An 11,789-nucleotide genomic window follows, 5' to 3' on the forward strand; every position below is an offset into this window, starting at 1 on the left:
CGTTGGGTTGATGACTTTCTTTGTGATTAAATAAGGTTAAATGTTTTATTTACATAGTGTTTTTAGTCAGATATATTAATAGAACATGTTAAAACATTGGAAGTAGGTAGCGCAACTGTTCAACAGCTTGCACATTTATACAAAACATGACCTACATTGTGCAAACTACTATGTAAAACCATGATCCCTATGTCGTAGCAGTGTTAACAGTTGAGTGTATGATGATCAGTATTACTCTTAATACAGTCTATGAACTCATGCAGATTATTATCTCAACCATGTGTTTGCCGTTTGTCATCAGACATGAGGTTTCAGCTCCATCACTCTAATGCCTCCATGAGGAAGTAATGTTGAGAGATTAAAATCACACAGCGCTGCAGTGTGTTTATGTTTTAATTTAATCAGCGGACAGCAGCTGCTCCAATCATCAGTGACTTACAGTAACCTGATCAGCAGCCTGTTCCATGAAGCAAGCGTACTGACCTATCTGTATATGTTATCGGAACAAAGCACTGAATCCCCTCAAATCTGATGCGATAAATCCTGTTCTGAGTTACAAAAGAAAGTCAATGTCCTTTGACAACACTTTTATATTGTCTTTACAGTGCAATATATGGATCCAGAAATTCATAAAATTTGATGAAGTGATTATAAAATGAACACTTTTTGTATGAACGTTTGCTCAGTAGAGGCTCTTCATGGCAGACGTATTGACTTGTCATAGCACGAAGTCACAGATAGAACTAATATTGTTAATGATGACTGATGATGTTTCAGTTCAGTGTCCCAGTGAGCCAGCGCCCCGGAGCGAGTATGCACAATACCAGGATCCTGAAATGGACACATCTAAATGGAGTGCAGCCATCAATTAATATAATTACTAATTACACATGTGCTTTTCCTTCTGTGACATGTCAAAAAGTTTTCTGTGAAAAAGGTCTGTTTTGGTCTGGTCAATCATGCACACACACACACACACACAACCTTGTTTTTGTCACTTCAGACAATGACATTGACTCACATTTATTGGACCCTAACCGACACCAAAAGTCTCAACCCAAAATGTAATGATTTACCTTGTGTGACACAGCTTGTTTCCCCAAATAGGAGGTGAATCCAGTGTGTTTGTGTGAATACATTTTTGTCCCCATAACATGATAAATACAAGTACAGACACACACACATTTGAGCAAGTACCAAAAATTGACCTCAACCCCCTTTTTATGAATAAAAAGATGGGCCACAAAAAGATAAGTCACCTCTAGGATTCTGCCAATGAAAAAGCTGTAAAACACTGATCGCTTAACGCTGCTTCGACAGCCCGCTTTCTACCACTCAGAGGGAACGTAGCTGTTTCTGTTTTTGTACAAAAAGCCAAGCTTTTGTCCCATTTCACCAACATGGTTATCTAGTGTACATTATATACATATTTTTGTGATTTCTCTTTTCTTCAGGGAAAAGCAAATACACAAGGTACATTCGGAGTCACTGTGTCAATCATCAACCCCCGCATAAAATATATACACACTGTACCACTAAGCATACAATGATCTTACACAAGCATTGTGTATTTCTCCCATTATCAGGCTGTATACATTACAGTCAGTAAAAGTGTCTGGCACACTCGGGACACTCACACTACTCCCCCTCTCCAATGTCTCGCTGTTGGACTGATTTCTATATTCTGTTAAATATTACACTTATTTATTACATAAATTATACTATACTATACTCATACTATATTATATTTTGCATTCTATGCTATATTGCTGTACTATACTATATATTATACAATATTACTACATTTCACTTTATATTATACTTTTATTATGTTGACATGGTACACAGTTTTTTTTACATTGTATTCTATATTAATACATACAAACACTATATATCATTACTTAATCATATTATATATTATTCTGGTGTACACTGTATACATATTCTTTACCTTGCTGATTTTGCTGCTACTAATCACGGAACTATGTCACTCTTGCCTCTCTCTATACTTCTAATTGTTTCTTTTTTACTCTCTTTGTATATCTGTACCTATTTCTGTACTTGTGCTGCTGCAACACTTGAATTTAATCAATAAAGGCTTTAATCAATAAAGGCTTAAAGGAAACACCACTGCAGATCCATCACAACCTGTTCCAGCTTCTCCCCTCTGGTGGGCGCTACAGAGCTCTGCACACAAGAACAGTTTCTACCCTCAAGCCATCAATGTGATGAACACATAGTGTCAGGAACAATCCCTGTGCAATAACCCCTGACAAAAACATCCACTGGACCTGTAAATCTCATTGTTTATGTAACTATTATCACTCTTTTAATCTACACACGTTGTACATACTGTTTATACTGCCATATCCACCTACCTCATGTATATAAAGCAACTTGTTACATTAATCATATTTATTTCAGCACCATTTGCACTCTGCACCATTGCACTAATTGTCTTACTATTTACAAATGTTGCTGTTGTTGTTTTTTGTCTATTTCTGTGTATGTACATAGAGAGCAACGAAAAACTCAGTCAAATTCCTTGTATGTGTACACAAACCTGGCCAATAAAGCTGATTCTGATTCTTATCATATCCTAACTCATCTTATTTTATATGTCTATGATATATAAATGTAAATCTCGAATTGATGCAGATCCTGTGCTGTTGGACATAAGTGCTGCCTTTGATACAATTGATCATGGCATTCTTTTAGACAGACTGAGGCACTGGGTGGGCATATCTGGAACTGCACTAGACTGGTTCGCATCTTATCTGTCCAATAGGAAATTCTGTGTTAGCATTAATAACTTCAAGTCATCCTTTTCCCATATCAAGTATGGTGTGCCTCAAGGTTCAGTTCTGGGACCAATATTGTTCTCCTTATACATGCTTCCCTTGGGTGATGTAATCCGCAGACATGGTATTTCTTTTCATTGTTATGCGGATGACACACAGTTGTACCTCCCTGTCAAGCCCATTGACCTTAGTATGCTGAGTTCTCTGCAGGACTGCCTGTCTGACATAAAAAATTGGATGTCGATAAATTTTCTTCAGCTCAACTCAAATAAAACTGAAATCCTTGTTATTGGGTCCCAACACATCACTAAACAAATACTGCTATCCACTGGTAACCTGTCACAACATATCAAGCCTGTTGCACGAAATCTTGGTGTCCTGTTTGATAGCAATTTATGTTTTGAGCAACATATCACTAATCTTGTCCAATCATGTTTCTATCACCTCAGAAACATTGCAAAAATCCGATCTATTTTAAATCTTAGTGATGCAGAAACTGTTGTGCATGCTTTTATCTCCTCACGCCTTGATTATTGTAACAGCCTGTTCACTTGTCTTAATCAAAAAGCTCTGACACGACTGCAGACTGTACAAAACTCAGCTGCTAGGCTGTTAACCAGGACCAAGAAGTATGACCACATAACACCTGTTTTAGCCTCTTTACACTGGCTCCCTGTTGGTTTTAGGATTGATTTTAAGATCTTGTTGATTACTTTTAAGGCTCTTCATGGCCTGGCTCCAGATTATATTTTAGACCTTGTAATCACCTTCACGTAGTTTGAGATCTTCAAGCAGGGGTCTCCTGTCTGTTCCTGAGTCCAGGATGAAAACTAAGGGGGACAGAGCTTTTGCTATCAGGGCCCCGAGGCTCTGGAACAACTTGCCCGAAGAAATTAGGTTGTCTGAGTCAGTGTCTTCGTTTAAATCTCGTCTCAAAACACATTTTTATCTGAAAGCATATCCTGATTTTACGTGAACTGGCACTTTGTACTTTGTTTTGATAAGTGCTCTATAAATAAAGTTTTATTTATTATTTATCCTTGTGACGTATTTAATCTGCATAGAGGTTTATTTTAATATTTCACAATACATTACAGTGTTAGGCCATGGTGTATTTATATATATATATATATATATATTTTTTTTTTTAGGTACTCTTTCCTCATTAACACTCTGAAACAGTAGGTGGCGATATAATAACTTAGCTGTGAACGCGAGCAGCCCGTTCAAACAGGCAGAAGAAGAAGCTGCATAAGGGGAAGTGCCGCAGTGTGTTCTGCTCAATTCTGTGGCGCTGCGTAGATGTCAACCAGGGTTTTTATCAGCTAATCAGAAGAAACAAACTTCATTGTTTTTTAAAACTATATATATATAACGTCACAAAATGGCCACTGGTAAGTCAAAGTGTCTTTTGATTGTTTGCCAAGTTTGTTTGTATTGATTTTGTGTGGATAATGAAAAGTGGGTCAAATAGCATTGAAGCTAAATTAGCGCACAACCGCGAGGCCAGAAGAAGGGCTCCGTCTATGTCATGAAACATAGCTCATATTTCATTAGCAGAACCAAGTTAGCGTTATCGGTTATTTGAGTAAAGTGTTTTTCAAATATTACTTTGTGATCACGCTCTACTGTAAATATATATCTACAATTGCGTCGCAACGTCAGTATATGAAAATATAGCAGACTGAGCAGGGCCTTGTCGCGGCTAGCTAACTTAGCCCAAGCTGTCTGCTAGCGAAAATGAATACGTCTTTGTTTATACCGATGCTGTTGTTTCTCTGCTCAACAATAAACATTTTGCGCAACCTGGACAAATGTAGTTTTAAAACAAGTTGGCTTTATTTGCATTTAAACCGGTTGTTGTAAAGCAAACGGTGCCGAGGATGGGCAGTATTTACAAACCTGTGGTAGTTTGTCCCGTTTCACGATTTAGCCCACGCCAAGAGTAAATGACCGCCATTTTTACTGGCGTGGTGAAGGGCCTGTTTGCGTGCAAGTTAGCTAGCTGTCCTGCTGAAGGAACTAACCCTGCCTTCAAGCTAGTAGTGCATCGATAACTGCTTAGTCACCTTGATCTTTAACACGCTGTAGTTCTTTCGAGCAACCTTTAAACCGTTTAACCACCGATTTGTTTCTCTTTCAGATTCGGGATACGGTGGTTCACAAAGGTAACGTTAAAAATATACAAGCCTCACATTAATTCTGTCTCTGTGTGTGTTTATATAGATGAGCCTGTGTACACACTCTTTTTCAAAGCGTGTTTAACATATAACCGTGCCACATAAGTGTTTTTAATGCACCTAAAATCGGAAGCTAACTAATTCTCTCGTGTGTCTGTAGCTATGGATCCTATGGCGGTCAGCAGAGTGGGCAGGTAAGACCCTTCCCGAAATTACTATCAGCCTGTTAGCTGTAGGCATTATGATTTAGATCAGTTTTTGCTATTGCATTATAAGCTAAGTTTTTTTTTATTTAATTTTTTCCTGGCTGACAGGGTTATGGTCAAGGAAATGGCAGTGGCTCTTATGGGGAACAGAGTTACAGTGGCTATGGACAGCAAGGCGCAACACAAGGTATGGTATATATCTTTTTAATATAAGACCTTTTGCAGAACAGCGGTGATTGGGAAAACCACTGTACATTGCACAGATGCCTCTCTTTAATTTGTTAAATTCTCACCTAAAACTTAATCTTTATTAGCTCAACCTAGCTGTGAGATTCTTGCCCCGAAAGGGGAACTGTTCGGTTAATGAAATTTGTTAGATTTATGAGGTGGCAAGGCATTCCAGAGTGACTTGATAGTCATAATTAAGACAACAGTATCAGATCACATGGAGATATTGTGGATTACAATTCTTGGTATGAATAAAATACACCACCCACAGAAAAGTCACAAGAATTCAAGATGCATTTTAGTTTAGAAATATCATTTTGATTAGATTTATTGCATCTTAGACCATAAGACAATTGATTTAACTGATTGGTTTGATGTTTCTCAGTTTTGTGAATTTTCTCATCTCTGTATTTTTAGACAGTTATGGCCAGTCTCAGCCTCAGAGCTATGGTACTTACGGACAGGACTCATCTGGGTAAGACGCCAATATCACGTTGTTCAGTGACCTTAAGTTGTTCGATTTTGTATGTGCAAAATGATTCTCACTTACATTCTGTGCCTCCTTAATGTCTCAGTAACATTAAGGTGTATAATATTTAAAATTCTAACATACAACAATTTGAGTATCATTAGACAGTATAATACAAAACTGATACACTTTTTGATTTAACTGCTTGTCTTACCTGCCTGATGAAAGCAACTCATTGATGGATTCAAGTATTTGGCATCTCTGTTGTGCTAACAGTAATGATTTTGCTAAAACCACTTCAAGGTATGGCGACAAGTCGTCGTCGTCGTCTTATGGTCAGCAAGGTTCCTATGGTGGCCAGGGGCAAGGAGCAGACAGCTATGGACAGCAAAGCTCTTATGGTAGCCAAGGGCAAGGTGCTGGCAGCTATGGAAGATGGAGTGAAGGTACAAATAATTGGATTTTAAATTTAATCTAGAGACTACATCTGCATTCTATAAGCATCTACAAATTTGCCACAAATGTGCTGTCTTATAAGTCCAATCGAGTGGTTACTCAGTAAATCTTTCTTTGCAGCAGGTGAAAGTGGTGGTCAGGGCGCGAGGTTTGGACGTGAACAAGGAGACCGTGCAGAAGGAGGGGGCTACAGAGGCCGAGGCCGTGGTGGTTATGACCGTGGCAGTTATGACCGCGGTAGTGGATATGACCGTGGTGGATACGACCGTGGCGGAAGAGGTGGACCTCCTGGTATGGGGTAAGTTGCATAGTGCCACTACCCCCAAGGTACCTCTATACACTGTGAAATCTGAGACATGACTTGTCAGTCAACACATCATCACTCATCAACTACAAACTATCCACATAGATGATTTTCACCACTCATCTGCTTTGTGCTGCAGATCCCTAAACTCTGGTAATGTCGTTTTTTGTTTGCACCCCCCCAAAAGCCCAGATTCATCCAAAGTTGTCGCAGATCACATAGGTAATATTCACCACCCCACTGCATTGTGCTCCAGGTGCCTGAACCTTGTCAGAATTTTTTATTTTTTCTTCTTCCAAAACCTGATTCACCTCTTTTTTACATAAGAGACACCCTGGTGATAAATCCACATTGCTGTTGAGATCAAGTGATGGGTGCTCACACTAGTAAGTGGTGGTTAAGTAGAAGTTAGAGATTAGTTGTTTGTCCCGCTGAGGATCTACTTGTTGTTGTTGTTGTTATTATTATTATTATTATTATTATTATTAATGGGGTCTTTTAAAAAAAGAAAAAAGAAATGACGACGAACATGCCTGCACAAATAGGAGCTTTAAAGGCACCAGAGACCCGGTTGTGCAGCCATATCCCAGACATTGGGACGGGTGTTGTCCATTTTGCAACAGAACATTTGCTTTTTTTTCTATCAGCAAGGGACACCACGTGTCATTTTCAGAGGCTGTATAGTATTAAGTGAAATATTGACAAAATTAAGAGCTCTACCTAAACAGGTGTTATGTAAGGAGAACAATGCAGCAGCACAACTGTTTTCTTAGCATGAAAAGCATGTGGTCCACACTGAGACGCATACTATGATAAATCTTTTCCACCATTGTAAATGCGTCCTTTTTTTAGGACTTTAGGAAAAGTAGCATGTCTCGGTTTTTGAGGATAGATCCTAGCTAAGGTACCCATCTGCCCGTGTTTGTGAGGAGAGCAAAAAATATGCGTTTGGCATTTTTTGGACACCGACTTCGGTACGATCTTAAAAGCTCCACATGTTGGTCCACCAGGTAACACTGTGAAGCCAACGGGCACAACAATGTCTTCTGTCTGTTCTACATTATATCTATCCATAAACCAGTGAAAGATCTTTATTCATGCAAGAACTTTTGTCACATTTTGTCATTTGACCTTGATCTAAACAGTGAGGAATTTGTTTTTGTGCTTTCTTTTAATTTTTTAATTTTTTTTTAAAATCAAAGATAAATCTCCAGCAGCCATACTTTTTCAGTTGCCAGAAACTCAATTTTGATGTATTTCTTGTGCTCGGAGGACCACGCAATAGTTTTTGAACAATGGAAACTACTGAAACGATGCCCTTAGACCTGGAGCTACATCTTCAGCTGCTTCACATTCAACAGGTTTCATTCAAGTATTGTGTAATTGACAATGGAGAACATGTGTGTTGTGTTAACATGGATCTACATTTTATACTACAGGTGTTGAGAGAGATTGAACTAAAACTTGGACCTCAGTTAAAGGATCTCATAAACGCACTCAGTGGAAGATTGTTTATTAGTTGCTACACCCCTTCACACCAATTTGGCTTTTAATGTTAACAAAACAAATTCAGCTGGTTTTCCAGCTCTTGGTATCCAATCTGGTCATGTAATAAGTACCAAATTCTTTGTAAATGGTGACCCAGTGACATGTAATCATTGTCTTCACTCGTCTGCCTGATTGTTCAGTCAGAGCTTGCCTAGTCGTCTGTTCATTGATCTCTAATGTCAAAGACTAACGTATTCCTCGTGTGAGACATTTCCACCATAGTCGCACACCCTGGCAGGAGTGCATACTGATGGGGATGTAGGGGAGCTTTGAGCTCTCAGTTGGGACAAAGGAAAAGCCATCATATCTCCAATTTTTCCTCTGCAGAGGTGGTGACCGTGGTGGCTACAAAAATTACGGTGGTAAGTGACGAGCATCAGAACTGTGTCGGTGGGGGAGGAAAGAACTTGAGTTAGCAAAAAAGAAAAGAGGGGGATTAAAAAAACAAAAAACAAAGTGAATGCCACCATTTTCATGTCCAGATCCCAAGGGACTCCACCTATTATTCTTAGCAGGATTTCTCATAAATGACTTCAGATATGGTAAAGAACATGGAGCCTGAGTTGTAAAATAATGGTATTGTTGCATGAAGACGAGGGCTGATTATAAATGACAAAGGTGTTCCCAGGACGAAGAAGGAAAACTTTATAAAACTGGAGACATTTTGGTGGTTTTCATTTCTGGTGTAAGCTCAAGAAAAACAGAACACTTCTGTTCTTGTTGAAAGGTGTTGGTATGCGGTGCAACGGTATGAAAACACCCATCAGAGAGCTGTAAACATGGACATTGTTTAATTTTCTTGGTATCATTATGCATTGATAGGGATGAAGTTTATAGTAATTTGTGTGAAACAGTGCGGAAAGTTTTTTTAAGATTCCTTGCTCAAGTCTTCTCTTCCATCCTCTCTTCTGTTTTACAGGCTCTCGAGACTACGGCTCAAGGGATGAACCAGGTAAGTCTGTCTTTGAGCGTCACATGATTAAATAACCAAGGTTTGTACTGATCAGTCGGCCCTAATTCAAAATCTGTCCAGTCACTGTTATCTCATACCAGAATGTCGATATCCCCCTTTGTAATTGCTTGATGGCACATGCCAGTTGGGAAGAGTTTGATGTGCCCTAACTTCATAACTTAGATGAATGCTGCAATGTTTTCCCATATAGATACAATTTTATTTTTGTTAAATGTCTATCTCTACCTGTCTGGGGGACACAATAAATCCCCCCTGAATGATCTCCATAAACAGTCATTGCTGACGTCTTCTCTCCACTCATCTCTTCCGCAGCTGGTGAGCAGGACAACTCTGACAACAACACCATTTTTGTCCAGGGACTGGGAGAAGATGCCACAGTTCAGGAAGTCGGCGACTTCTTCAAGCAAATTGGTATCATCAAGGTATTGAATTAGTCTCTTGGCAAGTTGTCAATTTAAATTACACTAACATGTATCCTGATGACTTAAACAGCCAATGTCTGTCACCATACAACTTTCTGAATGCATCTCTAGCTTATTTTAATGTGACATTAGGTTTTATTTTTTTCTCTTAATCCTTTGAACCAGTCACTTTTAAAATTTAGTTCCCTGTGAGCACTGAGAATCCTGTGTTCATTTTGTGCTTTCAGGTGAACAAGAAGACGGGCCAACTAATGATCAACATCTACTCTGACAAGGCCACCGGTCAACCAAAGGGAGAAGCTACAGTGTCATTTGATGACCCGCCCTCTGCTAAAGCTGCTATTGATTGGTTTGATGGTAAGATTGCCAGCATGTCTTTCAAATTCTCTAATCACTCGTACTCGCATCATTCAGTGTCCCTCTAATTGATATGCTGTCTTCACTTCAGGCAAGGAGTTCAATGGCAAACCCATCAAAGTATCATTTGCCACCCGCAGAGCTGAGTTCACACAGAGAGGAGGAGGAATAGGTGGAGGAGGTGGAAGAGGGGGACGAGGAGGAGGAGGTGGGTATTGCTCGAGCTGTCCCAGGGCTCAGATAGCAAACATATCAAATATCTAGTTTCGACATAAATTGAAGTGCTGGTGTTAATGTTGCAGTTCAGAAGTTTTTGACCAGTTGTTGTTGTATGTTGCTGTTAGGATTCAGAGGTCGTGGTGGTGGAGGACCCAGCTTTGATATTAAGGGGGGAGACTGGCCCTGTCCCAACAGGTTTGTATGAGTGCATGTAATGCTTTTTATGTGATTTTTAAATAACATTAATTTACAGCAGAGGGGGCTCATTTGGCCCCATTTGTGAGGTTGATATTTTGTGTATAAAATGTCTGATTTCTGTCCTCAGCTCCTGTGGCAACATGAATTTTGCACGGCGACAAGAGTGTAACAAGTGTGGCACACCCAAACCAGGAGATGGAGGATTTGGAGGTGGAGGTGAGCGCTTTAACTTGATTAATACTGGAGAAAGTTGCTCTGCAGCTTCCCTACTATCTGTTCATATGTCTCCCCATTCTTGTTTTACTGACATTGTTGTGACTGTTTGCAGATCGTGGAAGCAGAGGTGGTTATGGCGGTGACAGAGGTGGTGGCTTCAGAGGCCGTGGAGGTTTCCGTGGGGGAGACCGTGGAGGCTACGGAGGAGGTGGTGGCGGAGGATTCGGAGGGGGCTACAAAATGGGAGGAAGGTTGGTTAAAGCCTATTGTTTTTTGCATTAACATTTTACATGAAAGCTGACCTCCAAGATGTACCTGCATGGTCTGTGGTTCTTTGCTGATGTAGTTTGAGTGTATGACCAGAAGAGGGCGTAGTCTGCCTGAGATTCGTCAACAAATTCTGAATCTGTAGCTTGTTTCACATTATGTACTACATACCAGTCCTTCTATAGTATACTGTTTTTGCAGGAATTATTATACAAGAAACCAGCATACTATTATATAGTCACAGGAAATGATACAGTACCATTTTGTGTTGGGGGGGGGGGGTTAAAATCTCCAAATGATGTTATTCATTTACAGATTTAAAAAGCGAAGATGTGCGTGAATGAGAATCAAAATACAGCTGGTAACGGACATCTCTTGTGTTTTTTCCCTGCAGGGGTGACCGCAGAGACGACAGAAGAGAAAGGCCATACTAAGCGTTGAGCAGATGGAAACCATTCCAGCCCTTGAGTTCGCCATGGAGGGAGGGTTTAGTTTGGGAAAACTGGGTGGGAAAGGATTGGGGAAGGTGATGGATCAGACATTCTGATTTGTGTACCTTTTTTTTGTAGCCAGTGCATCCCAACTATTACTATTCATCTGTGAGTGAGGGGAAGGATGTGTTGAGCTATTGTGAAGGGACTTCCAGGCTGATTGGCACTGTTATGTGGTCAAATGTTTAGGGTTTTTTTTTTCTCTGCTTTTTTTGTTTTATTTCTTTGTACATCTTTTTAATTTTCTCTCAAATTCTAGTTGCAGATGTTTTGTGAGGTAGACTTCGTACCTTTTTTGTTTTTGTATGAACGGAATAAAATGTTTTACTTCGGTTCTGTTTGTTTTTTCTTCAAAATGATATTAAAAAAAAACCGTGATCTTTTGTCTGTGCTTTGTGTGAGTTTATACCCATCATTTAAGACCATTAACTCAACACTACATCCTTAAAGTGCA

At 39.6% G+C, this 11,789-nt stretch overlaps 1 protein-coding gene across 2 annotated transcripts; it reads left to right on the forward strand.

Moving 5' to 3' along the window:
• Window positions 1-4,042: 4,042 nt before the first annotated feature.
• taf15 (TAF15 RNA polymerase II, TATA box binding protein (TBP)-associated factor) lies at window positions 4,043-11,718 on the forward strand. 2 transcript variants are annotated; one of them, XM_044201499.1, is made up of 16 exons: window positions 4,043-4,195; window positions 4,945-4,969; window positions 5,142-5,175; window positions 5,296-5,374; window positions 5,833-5,890; window positions 6,188-6,330; window positions 6,464-6,638; window positions 8,520-8,554; window positions 9,112-9,144; window positions 9,478-9,587; window positions 9,815-9,944; window positions 10,036-10,152; window positions 10,289-10,358; window positions 10,489-10,577; window positions 10,690-10,828; window positions 11,239-11,718. In XM_044201499.1, exons 1-16 carry the CDS (start codon window positions 4,186-4,188, stop codon window positions 11,276-11,278), a joined length of 1,287 nt encoding a protein of 428 aa, XP_044057434.1. In that variant the 5' UTR covers window positions 4,043-4,185; the 3' UTR covers window positions 11,279-11,718. The 2 variants fall into 2 exon arrangements, with proteins under 2 accessions (XP_044057434.1, XP_044057433.1); XM_044201498.1 differs by having other exon boundaries at window positions 4,045-4,195; window positions 6,461-6,638.
• The last annotated feature ends 71 nt before the right edge of the window (window positions 11,719-11,789 follow it).

Source organism: Siniperca chuatsi, linkage group LG7 (genome assembly GCF_020085105.1).
Source record: "Siniperca chuatsi isolate FFG_IHB_CAS linkage group LG7, ASM2008510v1, whole genome shotgun sequence".
Taxonomy (NCBI): Eukaryota; Metazoa; Chordata; class Actinopteri; order Centrarchiformes; family Sinipercidae; genus Siniperca; species Siniperca chuatsi.